Source organism: Osmia bicornis, chromosome 9 (genome assembly GCF_907164935.1).
Source record: "Osmia bicornis bicornis chromosome 9, iOsmBic2.1, whole genome shotgun sequence".
NCBI classification, from domain to species: Eukaryota; Metazoa; Arthropoda; class Insecta; order Hymenoptera; family Megachilidae; genus Osmia; species Osmia bicornis.
In genome coordinates this window covers 4,683,361-4,711,042 of record NC_060224.1, presented here as the reverse complement: position 1 = coordinate 4,711,042, position 27,682 = coordinate 4,683,361, and the positions used below count along the sequence as shown (strand labels likewise).

Sequence of the window (27,682 nt, the reverse complement as noted above, 5' to 3'; positions counted from 1 at the left end):
CAAATTAACACTAGACCTGTGCAAGTTCTGAACACGCGGCGCGGTACTTTGATGTCTGTTCAGAAGTTGAGTTTCCTTTCCTACGTTGATGGGATTCTTTGTCGGAGAAAAAGAATTCTTTTTAAACGGAACAATTTTCGAGTAAATGGAAATACTATGGAAGACTATGAAAATATCCAAAGAAAATTTATAGCCTGAAATTACATTCTTTTGTTATAATATTTTGAGAAAAAATGATGGTACAAAGCGTTAGCATATAATAACAAAATAATTTATTACATAAAACACTGACCCTTGCTATTTAACTTAATAGCAACCCTTGTTGAACAGCTCCTAGCCTGCGTTTATTTCTCTATAATAACAAAACATTAATTATAAATTCACATTACAGTACATGCAACATTGTAACAGCTATGACGTGTAGTTAAAAGACTTCATCATGAAAAACGAAGTTTAGCAACATTATAATTTACTGTAAGGTATAGGTGTAATATGTTCAATCATTCACCTGTCATATTCAGTTATTACAAATTCGAAATAGGATTCTGTATTTATACGTGTGGTGAATACAGACAATTTTATGTCTATGGTATAGGGTGAAATTTACATTATATAATATATTATATAATGTCACGTTGGCTCGATAGTTGCGTTCCAAGAAGGGAAAATAATAAATGATAAAAACATTGTTTACATGGCCGAGCGAAGAATGATGGTAAGCTGTGTGCGTTGCAAGCCAGCGGTCCGCGAAATCGGATGCAGTTATTAAAGAAGGGGAGAGAGAAATTTGAAAATTATCGATTCTTCGTTCGATTCGTTCGAGTGTGCCGTGTAATAAAGTTCACACGCGAGTGCGCGTCATTAGCAGGGGAAACGACGCGGCGTATTTTTTATATGGGGATGGCCGCGATCGATTGGCCTCGTTTGTCGGCTCGTCGGAAAGAGTGTAAAAATTTAATTAGAACGACAATGATGTAACGTTAACGTTGCTCGAGCTACGGCTGGCCACGATTTTCCCGGCGCTGATAATTGAGGCCGCTAAGTAAAATGAAATTAACGGTCAGAGGAGCGAAATGTTTTGTTTCCTTGTTCGTTCTCGTTAACAGGAATAAAAATTACTCCTCTCTACCGTACTATACTGTACCGTGATATTTTTTATTCTTTAACGTGAAATACTTTGTTAAAAAAAAATTCTAATTATTTTTCTTAATAAGTATCCAATGATTTCCAAACAGGAGTGTGCGCGACTTTAAATTAAAAATAGAGGTAACGAGATTATTTATATTTATACTTTCCCGTCGAAATTGATTATTGCTACCAGAATCTTGCATTAAGAAGCCATAGATTTTCTCTCCTGTCTAACGAAGCCTAATTCCTCTCACATCGCGATCATCGCGTTCGAAAAATGCCGGCAATTATCTATAGCGATAATGGTATTTGACGTCGGTAGATTCTTCAAATCGATAGGGACGATTACAGTTGCCAAGTCGGTTAACACTGTGAATACTGTCTACGTCTTCGATTCCACGAAAATAGGGAAAAGTGAACACCATAAGATATCCAATGACGCGGGTTATCGTTGGAAAACGAAAGAAGATTAATTACACTTTGAAAGTTCTCAATGTAACTCTGATACAAGCGTACTTTTCAGCACAGATTCGTTTCTTTCACGGTGTACCTTTATCCCACGTAAAAACACTTTCTTCGAGAGGGAAGAAAAAGTAGCTGGAACTAAGATTTTTAAGCTGTACCCCCCTGTCGTCTGCAAGAAGTTCGCAGACTCTAAGGTACTTTGGTAACGTGCTTTGTACGAGAAGCCGATTATATAGCTTGTTAAGTCGCATCCGAGAAGTAACACACTCATTTTAGCTGACAATAGCTGGGAACCCGGACAATAGGAGCATCAATCGGAATTATCGAAAAGCAAGACGTACACTGATAGTAGTAGACTTTCCAAACTAGTCGAGAAGTTTTTCTTTTATTCTGTTAAGTATTTTATACTATTCAGTTTGAAGATTTTTCATGGCTGAATGATTTATTTTTCATATTAAAGAAAGGTCGAAGATTGGTGGGAATGTTGAAGCAGAACGAAAAGATTCTTTATCCTCCCCTAGAAGTTATATAATTCCATTATTTATAACCAATACTCGGTACACAAGGGGATGAAATGAAGGGAAAGAGACCATGGCTTAACATAATTAATTTTGGACGCTTCAGTGTCTCTATGGGATAGGATTTCTAAAAACTTTTAGTGACCATATTACAATAATTCAAACCAGTTTCAGATTTTAATTAATGAAATAATTATGTAATTTAATATTATACATAATCATTGTGCATATTATATCTAAAGGGAATTTTAACAGAGAAGTAAGGAAGTTAATTGGCTTTCAATAATATAAAGATAAATGACAATATAATTATTAAGATGTTTATTTATTTTATTAATTAGTATATGAATTAATTCATTAAAAATGGGTTCGAAAAATTTTTCTTTCAAAGTCGATTAAATTAAACATCTACTGATTACGATTCAACGAAGTTAGCAAACAAGTTACGAGGCACGCGCTAATCAAACGCATCTGTTATGCACGTAATCAGTGACGCAAGTATGCGAGATTGAATCGACAGATACATACGTATAAAAGTTGTTCTCCCTCGTACACCCGGCCTAACTTTGACCGCACCTGGGCTAGCTCCGATAGATCTCCCCATCTTTTTTTTTTCCTACCTCCCAAAGCCCACCCTTGGAGAGCAGGGCGTCTGTTAATTTTTTCTCCCCTTTGAAACGTTTCACCCTGACTTCTACTCTGCTGCGCTTTTTCGACGCTCAATCGATTGGTCACCGATTGAAACTCAATCGTAATCGATGCTATCCGCTTTTGCCTTCTGCCTTTTGAGATCAATCCCGGCATTCTCGATACGCTGCTTAAACCTTCAACAGGTTAATGTATCTGTAGAAAATATTTGTTTAATCAGAAATATAATTTTTGCTTCATTTTCGCGGAATCTCTTTCGTTTGAAAATTTTTGTCACGAGAAATATAATTGACTATTTATTATTTTCCAAAGAAAGAAGAAAAACAAAGTCTATCCAAAGTCGCTAGGCCATCGGCGAAACCGGTAGAGTCGTTTCCGCACACGAGAGAAGGATAATTCCTCTTTGTAAACATTCGGATCATCGGCAGACGCGTCGAAGCGCGGCCTTACGTTCAGTCGTTCTTGGGCCTTCCTCGTGTCGGTACGTAAACGGAAAGCCGAACGAACGTAGTTTTAAAACCGAGTGTAGTGTCATTGTGCAATTTTCTCTGCTCTGGATAAAAACTGCCTCAGCCATCCCTGTTCAAGGATTAAAATCTGCAGCATCGAGGGCCAGTTAACTGTGTACCAGGGACAGTCGTTGGCATGTTTAGGTAGGTGAACGTATAATAAATAAGCTGAGAGATTTCAATATCAAGCATCGTAAAATAAGAAAAACGGGAGTCAGAAAAAGGTAGAAGGAACATCGAGGAGTCATAGAACGTAGGGTTGGTAGGGTACCCTGTATCGAGTTAGGAAGGGTCGCTAATCGCGAACTTGGGTACCGGCAAACCCAGCGAAAGGATCTCCCGTGAGTTAGCGAGGGTAGTCCCGCGATCACCGTGGCCTGTGGCTTCTTTACAACGTATATGGTACATGAATAATATCTCGGCTCGAAGATACGTACCGTGATAATACCGTTCGTGATCAGATTTCCCAGCATCCTCCGGAGACTGGTGCTTCAGCTTGTACGGAATTGACGTCACCCTCGAGAACGTTCAAATCTACTTCTTTCGCATCGATATATCCGTATTAACATCCACCCCGAGATTTTCTATCACGAGCACGCGAACGAAACGACATTTTCAACGATCCGTCATCGGGAATATCAATTTTGTCCCGAAAAATTCAATAATTATCCGGGGTATTCAGTCGCACGCAACGCATAATTTCCGAGGCAATTTGACTAGGATTTACCGTGAACGTTCGCCGGTGAAAAATGAACGGTAAAGGTCATGATGTTGGGTGCTATACTTTCGAGCTTGACACCGCGATTCAAACTGCAATTTTTCTGAAATATCGCCAGCGAATAACGCGAAACAACGGTGCGCGTTGGTGTCGGTTCTACGGTCGTGAACAACTGTGTTTGTCAGCAATTCTGGCCTATTTTTTTCGCAAAACGAATAAATTAAAAAAAACACAATGGTTGGGTGAAATTATAAGAGAGCGTGAAAATTATTAGAACAGAAAATGTTTATTTTCATTGCGTTGAATTTTTATGCTGGTCTTTTTGAACACACTTTCCCAGCAAATGGTTCAGACACGAATACCAGTTATTAGGACGAATGCGTATGACATGGCCGAGTGGATCCGATGAAGATTCGTGAAACGAAAAGGGTCTGGAAGGGTCAGATAGAGGGCTTAGTCGTTGCACCCGCAACTCGACGGACGAGCCGTGCTCGATAGGGGATGAGTGGACGTCTCGTAGCTAGTCGAGGATCATCCGTAATTTATGGCAGATCGATCGACTTCGCATTGAGCTGCCAGCCGGTGACGTAATCGATCGCGTGCGATTACGTCACGGGATTCTATCGAATTAGCTTCAGCACGTAAGTACGAAGTATGTATAGCCACACCGTCGTCTATTACGAACGCTTGTCCTCGCGTGTCACGAAAAAATATCACGGAACCTCGCGGCTAGCTCGACGCGAACGGATATCCGTCGACAGGATCACCTTTATCTTACGTGTAATTATCCCTTGATTAATTGACAACGCGTGTCTATTCTCCCCTTTCGTAATTATTAACTCGTATACGCTGGTAAATGGGGTAGTTTATTTTTAACTGTGTATCATTTCAGAAATAATGCGACATACGATTAGCAAGTGTGACGGGTTCTTTATTTTCCTTAGTTTTATAAATTTTACATAATTTTTTATGCGACATTGATCGAGTAATCCGTGATACCTTAGGTCCTTTCGATTCCACATCGACGTTCAAGTTTCAAAGTCCTTTCCAGTCCTCGTCGTCCTGCGGCAAAGTTCCTCGAAGTCATCAAAAAGCAACGCGGCCTGGTTCGTTCAAGTTTTCCTTACGAACTTTCACTCCGGTCCCTTTCTCCGTCCATTTCTATCCTCGCTCTGTCGTTGGGTAAATATTTTGTCGACAGTTTCGAAAGATGTTGCGTCTCATTGATCCTTCTGTTGGCACTGGCAATTTGCACTGTCATAGAGAAGGAAGTAATTTTCAGACGTGAAAATACGAAAGAGGTCGTTTCACGTTGCGCAAGCGAAACTTTGGAAACAATTTTTCCCGTCAATTTGCTAATTGTAACGAAATAAATATTTGAAATCTACATTCGGTTACACGAAAAGATTGATGTATCAGATTGAATTCCTTCCTTTTTTCTTGAAAGTTTATTTCATTGCGCACGGAGTACTTAACGCGATAAGACCGTGTTTGGTCGAGCAGAAACATCCACCGTGTGCTGATCAAAAATCCAGCCACGGATCGAAAATTACATCCCCTCGATTCGTTCTTCTCCTATCGTTCCACGGATTACGCCCAAGCAGATAGATCTTCCGCGCGATCGTGCTTCGTTAAAGCCAGTTTCGTTTCGTGGAATCATTGCTCGTGGTCCGCGCTTCATCTACAGCCCGAATCGGTGGAGAAGCGGCACGGACGCTATCCAAATCCGCCATTATCGGAACTCTTGCCGCCTCAGTAGGTACCTACTCGTGAAATCGTCGATGGAAAGGAGAATAGTAGAAAAAAAGAAAAGAAAACGAAAAAATAGAACCGGAGAAGGACAGTAGAAACAGAGGAGAAGGAAAGAAGGTATAAGGGAGCGAAGGATAGAGAACGTGGGAACGGGAGAGAAGGACAGGCATAGAACGTCCGTAACGTCGGAAGAGCCGGGAGCAATTTCCGGTGGCTTTTGTGCGCCCTTTAAAAACGCGAGCTACTGGGAATGCCGAGAGGGCGGAGAAAAGGGGTAGCGAGGAGAGGTCGGCAGGAGAGTTTTGTGAATGTACGTACGAGTGGTTCTTCTGGACCAACAAATCCCTGGGCCGAAGGAGGGAGTAAAGTCGAGAGGTTAACTGCAGGTCCTTACGCGTTCTTCCTCTCCATTCGCCTGCTTTATATCTCTCTTTTCCTTCGTTGCGTTCTGATCCGCGTTTATCTCCTAATACGATCTTCAGTCCGACCGGGCAAACGTATTTCCAAATGACTCTGGTAATGAGGGAAATTTCAATAACCTACGGAACAGTGAATGGCACCCCGTTCGGGTTAACGCGTTTCTTCGACCGATTTTCCGGATTTCTCTTCCCTTCGCGGCAATTCGCATGAACGTGTATAATATTGTATCTGATTGATTAATTTAATGATGTGTTGTAACTCAAATGAATTAATTGTAATTAATGCGACGACCTGCCTTACATATCTGATTGATTAATTTAATGATATGAATTAATTATAATTAGTACGACGACCTGCCTTACTTTGAAGAGAATTCATTTTTATTAAAATCATAATTTCTTTCACAGCAACACGTAGGTAGTGTCGTCATTTTAATTTTGGTTACGATATATCACATTATTTCCAGAAATTTTCCAAAAAATGGTACGTAGTTTCAATATTTTTTTATTGACGAACTTGATAAATCCTCTCTTTAGTCTTTCTAGGGTTTTTTGTTAGGATTACAATATCAAGATACCTAAAGTGGAAAAGTTGTACGTATTTGCCATTTCTTGCCGCAAATTTATTTATCTACCCGTAGTTTGTCGCGTTATTATTGGACGTATAATGCTTCTGATACGATTCGTCTCCTGGGAACCATCGAGAAGAAGTCCGTTTCTCCGATACTTTTTGTTCCAATCGAGTACGCGTTTATATTATCTGTAACGTACGTATTCCATTATGTAGAGCAAAGAAAATATTATTTCTAAGAGACGGCGGCTTCTTTAGGATCCCTTGTTACGTATACATGAAAACATTAGAATTTAAATACCGGCTGAAGCTTCTTGCTTCTCCTTTCACGTAGACCGCTTTTAAATTCTATCTATTTTCTACCATCGATCGTAATATTATATGCTAGTATGCTAACGGAACCCCGTTTATATCGGTAAATAAAATTTTATCCAAGCGAAACGACAGCATTCTACATTAAAGAATAACGTTAGATTTCCTTACATTCAATCGTCGAAACTTCGTAAATTCGAACAACTAGTGTATCAGTGATGGAATGCTGCAAGTCTAGGGGATTTTAACGCTTGAAATCGTAGCAAGGAGATTTCATCGACTCGCAGGTATCCAAGACTAGCGAGTTATTTAACCATTTATACATCAATTTCATTATTTTCACACATAATCATCCTTTGAATGACACTGACAATTCACCACGGTTATATGAAAAATAATTGGAAGAGGTTAATCAAAGCAACTGTTTTTTATCCAAGAAACTTGCTTCCAGTTATTGGTGATCCACGCTAATAGATACCATTTCATCTCGAAGAAGACCTAAGTCACGAGGAACGTTTTCCCATTACGGCTTCGCTCGGTTTTACGCGTAGATGGCCCACACGTGTGCCTTATATCCGTACACGCATGCACACACGCGCACACACGTGTCTACTTCTTTCCCAGGGATAGGATCCCGACCCTTAGTACCTTCCAAAGCATCCGCCAGCTCGGCCGTGTCCCGGTTTTCTTTCTTTTTCGGGGACACCAACATGGGGCTGTGGAAAGCGCTCACGCGCTTCTTTGATTGGCCAAATGCTATGGGGTTTCATCGATATAAGACGAGATAGAGACGGAGAGAGAATGTTAGTGGGGTTAACGAGACCGACGGAGACGGACGAATCGAAAGAGACTCGGTTAGAAAAGAAAGACAGAGGGTGAATTACAAGGACAGGAGGGTGGAGGGAAGGAGAAAAGGGACGGAAGATGGGTTGGGCAACAAAGAGGAAAGAAAGCCGGTGAGTTAGAGGGGAAGGGAGAAGGGACATATATCGGCTGCTATGAGGGTGCGTGGGCTTTCTCTCAGAGGGTGCGTAGAATCAAAAGGGGGGACATCGAAAGGAGGAAAGGGCCGACTGGGATACAGTGGGGCGAGGGTTACCGGATCGACGGTGGTAGGGGGTTTGGAAGAAGGGGGATGGCGGGTCGGGTGGGTGGGGGAGTGGGGGATGAAAGGGAGAAAACTAGAGGGTGCGTGTAGGCCTGGGGAATCAGTCGTGGACGAGCTGCGTTCGGGGTTTTATCTGTAGCTCTGTCCATTCCTTCGTGCTATCGTCGCGCGTTATTTTCCTCTTTCTCTTTCCGTCGTAAAGACGGCTACGAACGAGCGCGCCGATACCCCAGCCACGTCCACGCGAAAATTCAGTTAGGTGTTGGAGAAAAATCGAGAAGAAGATAAAGGGAGAAGGCGTTGTGCTCCTTTTGTGCTGTGGAAAATCGCGGCCGGAAACACGTGCAATATAACGACGCTTCGGAGATCGCCGGTGGCGCGGATTCGCGCGACGAATTAAACACGCTCCACCCGTCCTGCGCTGTGACACGCGACTGTGAACCGAGTTTCCATTCGATTCCATTCCGTTCTTTGTGATTACACCAAGTGAGAGATCATCCTGGCATCGAATACTTTGTTTCCTACTGCGACTTTAACACGGACCTGGAAATTCTCACCAATGGTTCATATAGTGGACGTCGTATCGTCGCGTCGGAACGACTTGCAAATGGTGAGTCCCGGTGTTTAAAATGAAAAATAATTTTAAAGTGTATTTATATAAACTAAGAAACTTAGCGACGCCGTTATTGAATCGAATCAGGAAATCTTGACAGACGATGTCTTTTCCTCGCGAAATCGAGTCACGAAAGTCGTTCGGTACGTAGGGCGCGGAAAATGCATACCAGCCTCGTAAAAGCCGGATACTTCCGGTATAGACGTGCCGATAGACGGGCGCGAAAATGGATGGATCCATACGGTTTTACGAGCGACGGATTTTCATGCACGTCCTTCTTTATGTCGGTCGGTCGGTCGCTCGTTCACGCATCGAACCCCTAAAACTTTTTCATGCGTCTCTGTTTACGCGCGGTTATTTCTGGCGGCATGTGCGCAACTGTTACGTTCGATGTATCCGTGCATCCCGACAGACTCTGGCTCGTACACGGTACGTTTACAATAGCACCCACCGTTCCCCACGTTTTGCATACGAACATACACCAATGCGCGTGTACACACGCATACGCGTACGGGCGAAGTGCATTAGGCGCGAGTACGTGCGGGCGCACCCGAAGAAACGCAGCTGTTCGATGGCAGAACGTTTCGCTACGCTTCGATCACATTCGACGAATCTGGCGGGTCTTTGTCGACGAGACGATAACGTGGACATGGTGCACTTGAACGTAGGTGATATTCGGTGATATAGGATTTTAATTTTCACTGAGTATATTGGAGTCTTAGAAATCTCAGAAATTTTTAATACATAGTACTTCTGGAATTAGGAAATTTGGATAATAAGATTTCTAATACTAATTCATCTTAAATTTCCATAGGAATTTATTATTCATATTATTATACATTCTCTGATTCATCTAATTAATATTCCTATTAAGTGAGTACTTTAAATTAAAAACTCTAGTAATTAAAAATTGAAATTTCTCTGATGGACTGATTCTGTAATCTATAATTCTCATTTCTTCCAACATAGAACCAGCTATTTTCTATTAAAAATATCTATAAACCATTAGGCAGTTATTTTTATAAAACTTTCCATTTTATATTAATATACCATTTGAGCTATTTTGTGATATTTTTATGTTATCAAATCATGTCAGACTTTTTATTATTTCAGTCACCAAATAGTTCAATGAATTTCGTTCAGATGATGAATAATATTTTACATACAAAATGCAGGTAGTTTTTATGTAATGTCCGACCTACTTGCCGAGGAAAATAAATGATCTCGGATAAGCTACCTTCGGCCGGTGGCTTCGCGTTCATTTACCTGTCTTCCTGTCGATCGGAGCTTCCTCCTCCCGTTGACGTTCTCTCTATACGGTCCGCGTTTGTATCGGAAACATTGAACAGAACATATGACGGGTTCTCACGAGAAGGCGAGTCGGTGTTGATGCAGAGACGTACATTAATTAATGCAGTAGCACACGTGAATATGCGAGCGCATAACGCCGTGGTAATGTAGCTCGCCACATGGCCCCGCTGCTTTGCTTAGCTCATCAATCCTAAAACCAGATCCCCTGTACTCGGTCTCTATATAAATCTCGGCTCGAATAGAAAATTCGTTGTTATTTAAAATGTACTTCCAGATGAAGATAAATTGTCACTTTTATTGTCATGACTTTGGTCGTCGAGAAAAAACGATTATAAAAGTCGCATTGTCATGACACTAAATTTTTAAGTTCAGGAAGTCAAATCATTTTGTTTCGTGACACTTGTAACACTGTGTCAAAAATTCTCGTTCGTTTAATTTAATTCCATCTGCTTCGTAAATTTTGTTATCCATTCTACTATTTCTCTTCGATTTTTATTATGGAAAAATTCTATTACAAAAATACATTACGTGCTCTTTGCATGTATCGGTATAGGAAGAGTTTCATATTTATTATTCGACACTTTTCATTTTTATTCATTTCGAAATTCGAAAGCTGTTTGGATCTAGAATGTATAATAAAATATGATTGCATTCTGCAATAAAATATGCATTCTGCTATATTGTAAATCAAATAAAAATTACACCGTTGAAAATCAATGGCGAACCATTTTAAGCTTTTACCATGGAACACGTAATATTTCAAAATTAAAATCATTCTGAATTGTGTAATGTTTTACTATGAAAGACACGAATAAAAGTTCTATAAAATGCAAAAAGTTACATGCAATATTTTGCTCGTACGAGAATGATGTATGCAGTGAAACTTGGGTAGATTTGGAACAGCATCTTGCTGTGAAGTAATAGTCTATAAATAGCTGCGCCACAAAAATAAATGGTTTTAGAACCCTTTTCCTGGTACTCGTTTATTGCTTTTAATGCGTGAAACATATGTACCTCTAGATTTTGTGATGAAGTTATTTCTACAAACAAATTAGAAATCATTTATTTATTTTCATTCTTTACTATTAGGTATATGGAAAAATTAGAATTCCAATTATTAGATTCGTTTAATACTAGACATTTGTAATAAATGAAAGTCCACAGACATCCAATTATTGAATCAGAAAAAATTTGAAAAATTGCCAAAAGGAACAGGTACCTAGTATGAAACCCCAGAGAAACATTTTACAAAACATCAAACATTTCGGCAACTGGAAATTACTCATTAATAAGTTGTCGTAAATGACGTTTCAACAAATTCGATTAATCGGCGCTCAGAGTTAGGAGAAGGGCCGTGTAAAGGCAGATGGCTGGGCTCGAGTTAACTTCAATAATTCGCCGCACGCGTATCCAACCGGAAACTGTACTCCGCAAAATCTGTATCCGCGCCTGTGCCGCTAATATGGCTAATTTGTCGACTGCTCCGAGAGCAAATGCACTTCTCCCTGCGTTCACGTGGGATGCCACAGAGGAGAGAGCCAACCGAGGCAGCTTCGGAGTTGCCTCCACGCAGATTACGTCTAAATGGATTCTAGCCGGGCTAATTGGCGAATTAATTGAAATTCCAGAATGAATTGAATCGTTCCACGGATTGATATTCGACGAACCAGCTCGTCGGTTCTCCTTTTTTTCATTTTTTATTTTTTCAGTTTTTTTTATTTTTGCTCCTCGACTCTTTTAATTGATCGATCGTTGATATTTTTCGAACGGGGATCAATGATGAAACGGTTCTACGGAAACGATCATGAAACGTCGCTCGTTCCATTGTCTCTTTCGTGACGGTGTTGCGTACAATTGGCAAATGAGTTTTCATCGCTATATCGTACGGTTGGCCAGTTATCAGGATCACTTTTTTCATGCTGGAAAACAATGTAACCTCGGCCTGGTGATAACTCACATCAGCAAGGCATGAATAAACACGCACCTGGCCTACCGATCGGAACATTGGTCGATTATCTACCTGGCCGAGTGTTTTCACCGTGATTATAAATAGGATTCGGGTTTTATCGTTAACTGCGTAATTGAACAGACTTTAACGAGATATCTGTATTTGTAAGATGATAAAACAGACTTTCAAAAAATTCTCACTTAATGTTCTTTACATTGCAAATGGTATAGCAGTGCCCAGTAAAATATCTTTTTACTGGGCACTTGGTTTTATTGCATTTAGTTTTTATCTTCTTTTTAATTAAATGATTAAAGTTTCTTTAAAGGAAGATATTTCAATCTGCAGATATCAGATAAACATAGGCTTTTGAATTTTGTTCCCACCCTAGTAGACAGGCAAAGGGTTAAATAATAATATAAGGAGCGTCCGAATAGAAAAGTTGGAACTTCAATCGCTCAATAAAATATCAAGCCGAAGGTATATCTGGTTCACAAAGGTAGCATGAAAATTTCAGATAACCATGTTCCTTTTTTCCCCTATTTGCCAGTGTTCCGACTATTTTCACCGTGGTATACGTATGATGCACTGTTTCGACATCGAATTTTTTACGCAACCACGCCTCTCCGCTACGAAACACACGGTCGCCTGCCTATCCAATTTCTCACTTCTTCTTTTTTTTTTTTTCTTCTCTCTCTCTCCTCCACCCCAACGATCACTTTTTTCCCTAACACTCTACAAATATTTGATCGCCGGCTACAGCCCCGCCGAAAGAGCATTCGAGTCGAGTGAGCTTTCGCGTCCCCGGGCCAATCACCGTTCACCGATTGTAATCTAAGCCAATGCCCGGCTGCGCATTAAATGTCAAACGTTATTTGCCAGCTGTATTTCGTACCACCGACGTCGACGACGACGATCGTCTACGTCGGTCACACCGGTGGTATTGTTGCCAGCGGTCTGTCCGACGGATGTTGGAAAACCACCATCGACGCGACTTTGACGAACCGTTAACGCTGCTTTTGACATCGTCTCGTTTTACCGGTACAAGCGGGTTCCGCGGCGTGGAATCTGGTTTGGAAGCATATCATTCAATTTCTGCCTCGAAATGCAGTTGATTTGTCAGCGCCGAATAAAATTGCGTAAACCGGAGATCTCAACCGTTTCCGATCGGATGGGTTAGCTGATACCGATGCTCCAGTTCCATCGTTGTGTTTAACGAACGTTCATTTTAAATAAAATTATTTCATCTGTTTTATTAAAAATCCAATCAAATCAAGTGAATTATTGTGGAATTCTACGTATTATTTTTCCTTTTTCATTTTTTGGTCCTCTCGATCAAATTCGACCCAATCATTTTGCAATCCGTTCCTAACACCACCTACGTGAGATTTCAAATCTCTCCATCCCCATAATCCTCGTCTCTTGGTAGATTTCAATCGTGTTCCCTTTAAATGAACCAACAAATGCTAGGAAAACGAAGGTGGAATAATCAAGCCAGGTAGGAATAAATCGAAAGAACAGTAAGGTTAACAAGCTGATGTAATTACTCCAGCAGAGTTCGGAACAGAGACAAGTGCGCGTTGATCGTAAATTGGGGACGAGCACAATATAAGGTATCCTGATATCTGGCTCGTTACACGGTCACGACGGTATTAACTTGCCGAAGGGTAATCAAGTAATGAATACATCGCTGGCGAAGACCGTACGTATATAAATCATGGCGGAGAGGATGCCAGGGGCTACAGGGTGAGCCCTTATCTCCAATCAGTACATTGATTGCACGCAGCCAGGTCAAATACCAGGCTTCGCTCGACGGCTCGGCTCAGACACGATAGCTTATTCAATTTCCGAAGCGGCATTCACCATTCAATTCGGCAGTTATCAGCCTCCACCTATATCCCCCTATCTAGATTTTGCGTGGCTTTCTAGGAATCGTGGCCGCTTCCCGTAAGAGAAAAAGAATTGGCTTATTTCGCGGCTAAGGGGGTGAGCAACGAAGGGTTCACCGGGAAAGGATATAAATATAACTAATTTAATTGCTCGCCTCGAGGGTTCTGCCTCGAAATACAGCAGAACAGTCGTTTCGATCCTATTTGCCCTGGAAACTCCTACTTGTAATTAATTGGTCGGTTTAAATTGATTTTAGAATTAAATGTATTGCCGAGTCGAAGACGAGCCTGCTTTGAACAGCGATATCATTTAATCGTTTAAAAGCGAAGTCTAAGTCAATCGTGACCCAAATTTATAAAACATATAGAAAAATATTAACTTAAAATTAAATATATAATTTTGAAACGAAGAAGTTTCATATATTGTAACAATAATTTTTAAAGGGAACAGTGTAAAATTGAGAAAATTAGAATAATGTGAAGTGCAAAATTTTTAGCTAAATTAGAGTAATGGAAATATTGATTTGTGCCAAATATATATTGGTTTCTTATATAAAGGTTTTTTATTCCGAAGTTATTCCATCAGGATATAATATTTGACCTAGGGATTCTGGACATCGGTGACTCAGAACTATTTGTCAGAAACAATATGTCACTACTTGGCTAACATCTATCTATATAATAACGTTTCAGAATTTAACCTTAACACTGGAATCCTTGACATTCGATATTGATCGTAAATGACTAGAGTTTCTACGAATGCATATCATACGTTGACCATCACAGTGAAAATAGACATATCCATATAATCAGACACTTAGAGCCTTAATTATCGAGAATAGAAATACTTAATCCTAGAAAAATTAATTCAATATTTATCCTTTCCATCGTTCTCTCAGTTATTAATTATTTCTTCTGGCTAAATTATTTTCTAAATTGAAATTTAAATATACACGGTTACTCGATGATATTTCCTAGAGAATACGGTTATTACTCAGCATCTAACCGGCGAAAGGAAGACGCGCTTCCCCGTAGTGTACATAGATAATCGAGCTTAATTAATTGCTCGTGATGCGTGCTATGGGCCGAACAAACACATTTACTTATTACCATCTATCTTGAGTGGTGTCTCTCAAGGGAATCGATTTTCTAAGTGCACACGGCTGATGGTGACACGAATCGTCCAAGGGACAGCCACGCGAACGCAACAAAATCGTTAAATAAAGGCGCGGTCTGTGTAAACTTCCTTCCTTGCGACATACTGTTCTCAAACTACCAACGTATTAATTTATGGCGAATCATTTACGAAGTTATGTGTTTGAAAGGCAGTGTTATGTCAAACTAGTTGTACAGTTTGTTATAATGACTATTTGTTCAACGTCCACTTGGTCATGGCCTTTGAAATATTTTCAGTTGTATGATTTTTAATTTTGAAAAATAGAAATCTTCTAAATAAGATCCTGAAGATCTCCAAATAAAGTCGAAACGTTGCAGAATTAAAACCAAGGATAATTTTGTAATTATTGGCAAATAATTAATACATTGTTAAAATTAAAGTGGTTGCTAGTGTTCTCGTACAAAAGTCAGTGAAATCATTGGGCGACGACTGGTTCGTTACACTAATCAACTATAAGTGGAACTATTTAAACGCACCGGAGGCAGCGTTAACGATCGGTAGTTAATACTTGTCTGCGTTAATCGCCACGTCCATGGCCGACGGTACGGGTCCGCGGAAGTCTCGCCTAGTGATCGTTATTGACTGGTACAGATCCCTCGGGTCGTAAGTGACATTTACACGATGCATTCAGCGTTAAACTTCCCCGGAGAGCAAAGGGCGGAGGGGTAACGTCGTATCTCAGTTTCAGTATCTATACGAACACCCGGGGTTCCCCTGACAACGAGACAACAACAAACGCCTAATGGCCAGTGCCTGGCTCAGAGTTTAATTTCCTGACCAGAGGACAGTGCTTAAAGTGACCTTCCCTTTTGCTCCTTGCCTCCTTGCTCATCGTTCACCCCTTGCGCTAGCCGAAACCGCGTATCTTCCTGTTTCTGCATTTTCACCCCTTCCTTATTTCCTCATTCGCCGCCGGACTCTTTTTCGCTTTAATTCTACACCGTGTATACTTAAATGAATAAAAAGAAATTAATTTTTTACGTTTAGTAAAGTTGCGTACCCTCTTCAATTTTAAGGCCCTTCGTTGGTACTTTATCTTTCAAGGTGTACATTATTAACAAAGTTAGGAATGGAAGATCTACCACACGATATTAAACTATAAACAATGATGACTACCTCCTCTCGAGACATTTCTCACGGTAACTACATTACAACTTAATCGATCCCCTGACAACGGCACAGAGTTATGAGCCCCAGCGATGGGGGTAATTTGTCTGTCATTAGTGAAAATCAGGTTATCAAATGTGAATTATGGATCGTTTATTCTTTAATTAAGCATGATTAAGTTGGATACTAATGATGGGCGAAATTATACTTCTTGTGTTCCTTTTTTCTCATTATTTATTTATATCGAATTTAATGCTGGTCATTAGTGATCTCCATAGTAATCAACATATTTAATAATTAAATGTATCTGTTTGTTTGAATTTATTAATTTTCAAAATTATTTTATACCTGGCGTGGAAAGACGAATCGTTGAAATAAAACTAAATTTTAATTAGGTAAATTTTATTATTTTGCTTGAAACAAGGAAGTTGAAGCTAGAAATCTTTACTGTACTTGACGGATATAGTTTCTGCGCGAGATCCACGTGGTCGTGGCACTGACCCCTGCAACGTAACCCCTCTTGGTATCTGACGTGCATGCACGAGGAAAAAGTTTCGGGCTTGCCACGTATGTTTCTACCCCAGCGGGTTCTCTCCCTATAATTCTTAAGGGAGGTAGTGCATAATGGAAAAAAAACAGCGAGTCAGAAGACAGATGGTCACGATGCTCGGCCGTATTATACCCATGTTAAGAAACAGATTCTCAGGCTTCCGATAAAATTTATGGTCGAAAGTTGCGCACCGTGTTGTTGCTCCTGCTCTACGCTCGAAAAAATGTGTTCACCCTTTGATAGCAAGAAACCGATGCTCTCGAACAAACTTGCAAACACGCTCGAACAATCGTTTGATTATTTTACGATCTTGTTTTCCGATTCTAAGCAATAACAAAACGTTTATATTCTGAATAAATTTTATTTGTACGAAGTGTTTGCATATTAAAATTAGAAAATCAGAAATAAATTTTAAATTACAATAATTCAAGCATATTGCAAAATATAATGAATAGAAAATAGTATTGTCGAAAGGGGTGGACGAAAATTTCTAAGTCTTGCAAGTGAAAAAATGAAAAATTCTCTAAGTAAAACTAACTGAAAATAGAAGACAGAGCACGAAGAAGAAAGTGGTGGCATGAGAGAGAAAGAGAAGCAAAGTACAGTCCTGTGTCCTCTGCGTCCTGAATCATGCATTCTCATCCCTTGGAAACGAACTGAAACGCTCTGCGGTCCCGCGACCCGTCCAGCGAATAAACAATGTTATTTGTTCTCCAGGATCTCGGTCCAAAAGAGCTCGCGAGGATGGTACGGTAGGACGAGTGTCGGAGTTGCGCGTTTTCCCAAAACAAAACGTTGAGAGAAAGGACGTTAATCCGTGGCCGAGCACCCGAGGCTGACGTTTCTGTGCATCCTCGACTATTCAGGCATACGTGACACCACTTATCATCAACTAGCGTTGCTTCATTGTCTCCGAAGCTTAGTTTACATTTGTAGAATAAACGGCCGAGTGAAGCTAGTAGGAAATATTTCATTTACTCTACTCGCGTAAACAATTAAACAATTCGTTAATAGTTCTCTTCCTCGATCTGTTATTTCTTTGTCTCATCACGGCCCGGTTCCTCTCTCGTTTTCACCCTAGTTCTCCCTCCTCACCGTTTACCATTCCCTACCTTTGTTTTCGGACAATCGGACCTGTCAGCGACAGAACAAACTGTTGCAAGGAACAAGATGCTGTTTGAACAAGACCCGAAGTGGCGAGAGCTGGACAGATGCTCGCTGGACTGTATATCTTTGCGCAAATAACAATACCTTTCATTTACTTGATTTCGTAAGGACTTTGGGTTCCTTGTTGCAACAAATATAGAAGTCCTCAAAATTCTATTTAAATAATGTATTTGTGGCAAATGGATTTTTTTCTGTGGAAGGTTCTTTACGAAAATAATTCTAAAGCTAATAATACATTCAGTGAAAAGGGGTTTAATGAAAGGTATCTAATGTCAATGTCAGCTGATGTTCTACAAATATGTTCATTGTTGGGTTAAGATACAATTCCTTGACTATTGTCCGACAGACTAAATTCGTCTTTAAATTGAATTATATAAAACGGAGAAATTCATTAATTGAAATGGTCTGTACTCTTTTGAAGTAAATAATTTCATTTTCTCTCTAGTGTACACGCTTGGAATTTTCTAAAATTTTATTCTAATTCAGTGTCTTCTTTTTTGTTACAGATGAACCGTCCTATTCAAGTGAAGCCGGCGGACAGTGAAAACCGCGGAGGTAAGAAAACGCACTCGAATTCCAAACTCGAATTTAGAAATAAGTAGATCAACTTTAGATTTACTTGAAATATTGATCTAATCGAATCACTAATTCAAATTTTTTCTAGCATACATTTTCATAGTACAGCTATTTTATCGTTAGAATTTTTTATTAGACTCGATTACTGATAAAAGAAAATTTTTTGAAAAACAATTAATCAAGACTTTTCATTAAATATTAGTGAAAATATTTTTCTTTATCAAGAGATAATTATTATCCAAGCATTCGCTTGTACAATAATTCATAACAAAGGATCGCGTTATCGATTAAAGGGCTCGATAAAAAATAACTGATTTAATGGGCAGCAATGAAATATTTTTATGGAATTGAAAAGCATTCGCTGTAACGTACAGTAATACTCGTTGACAACCCATACGTAACATTCAATCGAGCAAACACATAAAAGCACCGCCTGATAAAAATTCGACCCCGTACAATGCCCGCATTGTTTTAGCGTTATGTACTATTCATTAATTTCGTGTCATTGGAAATATCACTGATATTTGCGCCATTCGTTCGCCAATTTTTTACGCTTCCTGTATTTCATAGAATATACCCACCAATCGTCGAGACTGAAGCGTTAACAAAATAAGATAACAATTGTTAGCTTGTCAGCTTTTCCTCTATTCAACGTGAAAATAAGCGTGTAAATAAATTAGAAAAATTATCTCTCGCTTCGTCTTTCTTCATAAATGTCAAGATATTTTATCCTTATTGTTCGTGGTCAGTTAAATACTTCCACCATCTCGACTAATTAAAAGTAATAAGTTTCTGAATAAATAACTAGCATAATTGGAGTGCCATCTTGATTTTCATAGTCAGAAGTACTTTAGAAATATTTTGATTAATGAATTGAAGTAGATCGTTTATCTTTGTCATTAATGTCGTATGATGAATGGGGTCGTAGAAAATATTAAGCATCGAAGAAGAATGCATATCAGAAATTATTTCTGTTCATAGAACCTTTTCAATTTTAACAATTTCATTTCAAATTTAAAACAAATATGAAAATAGTATTCCGAGATCAAAAATATAATAGCGGTACCATTTGCCTGGAGAACTCGAAGAGTTTCCTTCAAATTTACATTCATCCTACGTTCGTCATTTAAACGTTCGAATCTGCGGCCAAGTTTTTCGTCTTGCATTTACTCGTACAACGGGAAACTCCGTCCAAATATCGGTTCCGAAAATTCACGGAAACATGAACCCAAAGAACGTAGCACAGAGGAAACTCGGTGAAGTTCGACGCTGGCCCTCCAAGTCGTTCACTCAAACAAGTCCGAATATAAACGTGCACGAGGTAAATTGTGCAAAGCGTAGCATGAGAATGGGCACGAGGGAGAGCGGAAGGAGAGAAATATAGAGGGTGTTCCAAGATTGACTTGAGAAAATAAATGAAAATATTTCACACGAAACATTCCTTTAGTTCCACAAATAAAAAAAAATACAGTAATGCATAAAAGAAATTTAATTCTGCAATTATTATTTATTTTCTCAAAAATTATCAACCCCTTCATGGTTGTACCTTAACTTGGTAATTCGCCAGAAATCGAATATCACAATATCAAGAAACAAAGGATCAATTATTGTTCAAAATACGAAAGAATATATCATGTATCGTTACAGCAGCGTATTTCATCAGCGTGCTTCTTTGCCAGAACATAGCCATCACTGTAACTTAGTATTCAGGAAGATATTTACGTATTCGATTTCTAGCGGACCACGCTGTATACATACAGAAAAGCGAAGAAAGAGCAGGACGAAAGGGTTATAGTATGCAAGGAGAGGCAGCGAAGAAAGTGGAAAGCGGGTTAGAGAGTGGTAGGAGGGAAGTAGATGAGGGGGTGTGGGCGGGTGCCGTAATTCATATGCTAATCTGGCGTAGATGCCATTGTAATCTCCGGTCGCCTGGCTCGGTGTGGCCCCACAAAGCCTCAGCTTGACGCGGATGCTGGAGAAGTGATCCAAAGCTCAACGCTGTCACTGCTTCTGCTTCTGCTTCTGCTGCCATCGACCTTATACGGTATACCTATGTAGATGACGTATCCACGTAGTTGCAGACTTCAATCGCGGTGTTACTGAACTTCGTCGTCCCCGACGATCCGTCTTTGCCTCGTCGCGACATCGTCTACTGTTAGCAGACTCCTTTTATTACCGATTCGTGTTCTACTTCTTTTGTATACTCAATGGATGACCTTGGCACTTTTATGACAGTAGTTGCTGAGCTATCTTTTTCTAAATTCTTTTCAAGGCTAGTTTGGAATTGTGGAAAAAATTTAGAAGTTGTTTATCGATTGGAAAAAGAGGGCTATTGGATAAAGAGCAAAAAATGTCCTTTTGTTGAGATTGGTGTTAGGTTAATAGATTGTATAAAAAGGGATTATTTATGAGAGTTTAAACCTTCAACGACGGAGCCTGGGTCAATCGTGACCCAAACTTAGAACACGTGTGCAAGGATATTAACTTAAAGTTAAATGTATAATTTTTAAACAAAAGAAATTTGATATAGGGAAAAAATAATTTTTAAAGAATTAGGGTAAAATATAGAAAATTAAAGAATATAATATGAAATAAAAGATTAAAATAAAATTGAGGCTCTTTGCAGTAGTATAAACAGGTGAATACATTTTAAGTAGTAGTGGGTATAATATGTCAGACATTTAAGAATTCAAAGTTCTATCAGTTATCTGAAATGCTAACGCTAAATTCTGAATATATTTTATTAATAAAAAGGCAGTGAGAATCTCGGTGTAAAATAAATTTCATAATTATAAGGTAGTTGGAAACGATGTCACGTAAAATAAAAGTATCGTTTATCGTTAACTGGGGTCGCTGGTGATCGATAAAGTATCCTCTTCCCGGAGCACCGTTGTCATTTTCCATTAAATTTATCACCATTTCTTCTCTGCAGAAAGGCATCCCACGGTGTTATCACTTAAGTTCGTAAAATGACGATTCAAGATTGCGCACACCGTACAGTTGGTTTTTTCCCCCGTTTGCCATCAAGTATGGTCTTATTGTTTCATGTGACTCTCGTTCGCTTTTTCTACTTTTAATGACTGCCCTTTTACGCAAGCTATTCCGCGAGCGTCGTCGTCACACGGCTTAATTACACCATTTTATAGATTCCTTTGTGCTTTACTCGCCGAGTAATATCCTGGCAACGGTACAAAAGATAAATCAGGTTTTAATTGCAAGACGTCGTTGAATTAAAGCGTTAAACCGGCAAACGGTACGGACAGCTTGAACTTATCTCGCAGTTGTTCTTCCAATTATTTTGTATGCAATTTATTCAAGGAGCAGTCCACAAATTGCTACGAGATTCTTTGCACGCTTAACGATCGCGGCATTAATTGAGCGACGCTTCGTAAGTGTGTTTGCTTTGCTTTTATTATATACTTGAATTGAATTTTTTTCCTCCCTTTTTTTATATATTTAAATTCATGGAATACATTTTTCATTCTTTTTTTAATCGATCGGAATGTGATAAATAATTCACCGGTAAAATAAATACTGAATTTTTTAATTTGAGAGTAATCATCGCATTGATAAAATATAGATATTTTTGTACTAAACTTGCCAATTTAAATTCAAAGCTGTTGTGTAAAACGTAAAATTCTTTCCAGAATTATTCAGATGAAATCAGATTAACTATATAATTCTGTAGTACTGTTTCATAATCACATACGATGTACCTCGTTTATATAATATGATAATATCTAATTGTAGGTGACATTTACGATAAGAGTACTAGAGAAAATAGAATCAAATGAGCAAGCCACACGTAACATTGCAAATTGCTTATATCATATCATTCCATATGTAAGGTCGTTTGCACATAACAAAAATGTTCCTAATCCGCGTAACATTATATTAACCCTTTAACTGCGGGTGTGGTATATAATAAAAATAAAATAAATGCAGTAAAAAAAATCTTTTAAATCAGAATATCACTTTAGTAATACAATTTAAAATTATAACGATCGGTTGTGCTAAAAGTACCCGCAGTTAAAGGGTTAAAATTTCTAATGATCGTGGAGATAATCATCAGCCGTTTAATTCACAAAATTCTGCCCTTTCGTTCGAAATGTATGTCTTGTTATCTGAAGGCTCGCAACAGTTGAAGCTTTTCACTGAATTTCTCACGTGCTTGCAAGCTAAGTACGGTTGATCGTGTTGCAAAAGCGGCTGGAATTAAGTGTACAACGACGGAAACAGATTTGAGAAATGCGTATCTCGCGTGGAAGTTGCTCGAACTTGAGACGAGTGAGCGAGAGAAGGGGGTGGTTCGGTCGAAGTTCCTGCGAGTGGATAAGGGTGGCTGCTGTACTAGAGCTAGTTGAGCAAGTAGATAAGTTTCGATCCCTCGGCGAGCCACCTTGCTTCCACCGCCATCACTCGCCCTACTATGTTCCTGCAGATAAACGTATCCTGGGATATCGAGGCTCTCGAAGGCTGCCTTCATTGCTGGCAACTTCGAGTTGGCCGACGTGACGCAAGCCCTCTTCTTCGGGTCCGAAGCCGTTGCGAGAAATCCTTCTGGATTATGAGAGGACGACGTGCTTCTTCGCGGGGCCGGCAAACGATGTCGTAAATAGCACGGCCATGGGATAAAGTAACGCACGGTTCGGTAATCATCGCGCAGTTAATGACCGAATGCTCGTTAAGCACGCACGAATTTACTTGGGATCGAATGATTAACTCGATTGGAAAATATAAACGAGAATGGTTGAAAATATCTTCAGCAGATCGATACGTTTGCAAAACTAACGCGGAGTTATTTTCTATCCACTGTCTGAATTGGATTTAATACAAATTTTCAGCGGGGGTGTAAAGTTAATTGCGAATGAATTTTGTAGAAAGAATAAATTTCTAACGCTTCAGTGATTGGAAGTTTTTAATGTTCTATTTTATTACTGTACAATTTTACATTTCAATGGTTCGTGATGTTCTTTACACGACTTCGCGTGTACATTAGAACGACGTTAATTATGCAATTAGAGGCGTTCAGGGAACGGAGGTTAAAAATAGGCGTATCGATGCGGGCATTAGAAACGCTTCAGTAACAATTACTCAACTCCTGCTTGAAAGTTTTCGTATCGGCTCGGATCGATTCATGCATAATTTTCGAGGCCCTTTGGAGGAACAAAAGTTTCAAAATATCGGAAAACTGATCCATTAGAGGTAGGAACTGTTCAAGCCTCGTTAACGATTACCTACCATGAAAACACACTGTCATCGAGCGTTCATTCTATTGTTGGATAACGATAGCGATACAAGAAATGAAAATATACTAAATTCATTGAAAACTTATATTTTCTTCTTAAATTTATTTCAATTTTATTTTCCATTGACAAGGATCAAAAGTTACCCAATTCGTCTTTAATTTTTCCTGAAATACAAATACCGTTTTAATCGAATCAACGCGATAATCTCACCCCAAGTAGAAGAAGAACAAAAAGACCAATCTAAAAAGAGGATCAAGAGAAAGATCACGATTTTAGCGATCCGGCAGAGGAAGAAAGGAAGCACGGTGTCAAACAGTATGTTCGCTTTGTCTTCACGTAGTCCGGCTGGAAGATAATTTCCCGAGGGTTAATTCCTTCCTCGATTTCTTGAAGGCCTTATCCAGGATAGGGAACGCGAAGGGCGCGTTAATACTTAGCTCGAGCGACAAAGGTGCAATTCTCGGTCCCCACAGTGTCCCGGCACGACAATGGGAACGAACGCTCGATGAAAAGTACTCGGGGCTAAAGGAAGGAGAATTCTCTGTCAAGGAATGGCGGGAGTAAGTGTGAGGAAGTGATGGAGGGTGAGTGGAGAAAAGGGCAGGGTATACGAAGGGGTAAGAATCCGTAGTGAACAGGGGGGGGAGGGGGATGCAACGAGGCTGCAAGTCAGGCGAGAATCTAATTTCCCGAGACAAATCCTTAAATGTGCCCCGGAGCCTTCCTGCGAGGCGCGAGTCAGGCCAGCAGCTTGGAATGAGCTCGCGTCTAGCAGCCGCGACGACGACCTTTAACTCGGTTCGCCAATTTTGCATCTCCATAACCTGGCGAGAACGCGTCATTAAGTTCATTCACGCGGGGAACGCGGTGAATCGAATGCGCGATCCGACGACCCGTTATCCGCGGAATGTAAAATTTTGCGATAAAACCGTTACGCCCGATTGAAATTCCCTGCTACCGACTACCCTGCCCTGGCGAACTTCGAAACTTCCGGTTCACGCGAACATTGTCGTGTGCCACGGTACACGGTTGTCATCTGCACTAGTGGAGGGGACTTTATTTCTTTTTCAAACTTTCGGATCATTAACGCGTTGAATACCCGGGGGTTAATTTTATGCAATTGGTGCATGGTATCGAAATGAAATTTTTATTAACTAAAAATAATATACAGGGTGTCAGAATTGGAAATGACGTGGAGTGATGTATATCCTGAAATTAGGTATATGCACTTTTTGTGCATCGATGCACTGGTGCATTGATTATTGCATCCGAAATGATACATAAGTTGATTCCATATTATAATTTGTGATTTTTTGATTTCAGTGCAATTGATTAATCTGTTATGTATAAATTCTAACGTTTTCATGTATGCATACTTGAAGGATTAATTGTCTCTGAATCGTTAGGTCATGTTAACAAGAATTTTCATCCAATCGATCGGGGGAGACAAAAGAAATATGCTGCACTGTACAATGTCACGCTAGGGTGAACACATTTGATCGAAGTTCTGCAGGGAGGGTGATATATTCGATTTAGCGTGTTCTCAAGGATACATATAGGCAACGACGACAACGAATGGTGTACATTTTGGGCCCAATGGCATTTCTTTGTTTCTGTTCTGTATTCCAGAGTGCATGATGGACGACGGGAGCACCAGTGCCATCTTCTGGAAGTAGGAGGCACCGGTGGCGGCTGCTGAAGGTAACTTCGACTTCCAGGAGATAGCTAGCTTCCTTCCAGTACCTCTATTCTTCTTCTTCTCCGCGAATCGGCAGAAGGAGATACCTCTCTATGAGAAAAACGAAAGAAAAGAAACGAATTTTCCTCCCTCTCATCACGCCATCACCGCTGATTCAGCCAGCACAGCTCGCCGCAAAGTTCATTTTGCTGCTCGCTAGTGTTTGACCCACGAATCCTGGCATTCCTCCACGAATTTTTTCCCACCCTCCCCTTAACCCTTTTAGCCACCCGGTCCAATTTCTTCGCTCGACGCGCGGTCGACATACGTTCGTCTTCGAACGAAAACAGAATCCAAATTCCGTGAAAAAAGAAGAAAAATTACGAAAAATCATTTCGAAGCTTATCAAATTTTTTTTCGCAGCTCGACTCTTCTTTTCGGTGAAATTCGATCGAACGAATTTATTTTTTATATGTTTCAATTCCAAAATCAATTATCCCAACAATGAAATATATTCTGAACGAATTATTCGTTAGCCTTTGATGCAATTCGATTCGTTTAATTATAACGCGTGTATTCATCGAACACCTCTCGTTCCGTCGTTCCCATTCCATTTCCAAAAAAAAAGAGAAAAGATAAAAAAGAACGGGCACACGATGCGATACATTGTAAGGTATTATAAATAATGTTGTGCGTGTCCACATGCGTGAACTTTTATTTAGTAGCCGTAAACTTGTCGTTCGTGTTTTTTGCTCTAGTTATTACACACCGGCGTCATCACACTGTTGGAACCTCGTCATTACGGTAGCTGGATGGACGCTCTTAGAACTCCATCAATTTTTCCCCTGATTATTAATTTAACTATTCGAAAAGGAATACGTAAAAATATAAATAGAAGAATCATCTCAGAGCGTCTACCAAACCGTATGTTACAAATAACCTCCTGTTTTTTGTTTTGTTTTTTGAAGGCCGAATTTAATATCGTGCACCTCGTTACGTCCAAGTCCCATAATTAATTCAAGTCCCAGTCTTTTACCTTTACCTGTTCGTATGGGCAACCACCTTAAGCGTATATATTATACATTTATATATATCTATATATATATATACTGCTCTTTACAGCTATGACCATAAAATAGTGGCTCGCTCGTTGGATGTGTTGTCTCGTTCGTTGTCGATGTGTTTTTTATCACCTTTGTAAATATTTTCTGATTATGATGTCAGCTACGTTTATCTTATTGTATTACTTAGATATTGATTCTATATGAAAGTTTTTCATCCACCCTCACCTCGTTCCCATCCTTAATTACCATCTCCAAACGATCTTATCATAATTTTCCATCTGTCACCTATTTTCTCACGTAGTCCCAGTCAATCTTGCACACTCACGATTGATTTATTATGATTATTATTATACAGGGATACACGTACACACAGGATATACACATTCAGTGCAGATATTTCTAAAAAGGCATTCACGTTGTCTAATCATTGGCACGATGTAAGAAGAAGAATTTCAATGGTTACAAATCAAACAGATCGCTAAACTTTGAAAAAGTATTGTACTTATCTTGAAGGTAAAATAAATTGTAATCACAGGTAAGAAAATTCTTTTCGTGTTATAATCAGTTTTCTTGGGAAGAAAAATTTTTAGAATAATATTTTAATATTTTTTTGAGCTGAATTAACGTAGCATTAGAATTCTTCAATAGTCATAATAGTAATTTACGTAGTACATTTACGATAAATCTAAGATCGTCCACAGTAAAATTGATTGCAAAATTAACCGAAAGGCAATTAAATTTTCCTTTTCATCTTCAACGTGAGTAGATTACGCCTTCAAAGTTTAGCGATGTTGCACCACGATTAGTTGGTACGTTTATTCCCATGCATTCGTGCGATAAAAAAAAACCGGCAAGGAAATCTAATCAGGCCCAAATATGCTCGACGAAATGATAAATGACATCGCAATTTTAGGTCGATACCATTCATTTGTCATTCTTGTGCACAAGTTAGAAATAGCTGCAGATTGTTGAAAGAAGAATTGTTGAGTGGCGTGTGACCCTTTATAAGCGATATGTTGACCTCAGCACCACGCGGAACCCTCCTTGATGATCTTTATAAATTAATTACGTATACACAATTTTCCTCTAAGAAAATATTTCTTATTAAAAAATAAATTTATTATAAGTATGCAAAATGGTATCATGGAGAGTTCCGCCCGTAGTTGAGTCGCTTGTACGCCCCATATCCGGTTTTAACGCGATTCCCG

The 27,682-nt window shown here is 39.4% G+C and overlaps 1 protein-coding gene across 16 annotated transcripts in view; it reads left to right on the top strand.

The window, feature by feature from the left end:
* LOC114883124 (CUGBP Elav-like family member 4) overlaps positions 1-27,682 on the top strand; it is a 398,832-nt gene that overhangs the window by 313,404 nt on the left and 57,746 nt on the right. For 7 of the 16 annotated variants that reach the window (XM_029200595.2, XM_029200583.2, XM_029200584.2 and 4 more), the window contains exons 1-2: positions 8,270-8,758; positions 18,414-18,462. In XM_029200595.2, coding sequence (XP_029056428.1) covers positions 8,708-8,758; positions 18,414-18,462 — 100 coding nt within the window. In that variant the 5' untranslated portion in view covers positions 8,270-8,707. Of the gene's footprint in view, positions 1-8,269; positions 8,759-18,413; positions 18,463-25,361; positions 25,434-26,054; positions 26,084-27,682 lie in introns of those variants that run through there. The other 9 variants (XM_029200588.2, XM_046287029.1, XM_029200587.2 and 6 more) reach the window with 4 other exon arrangements.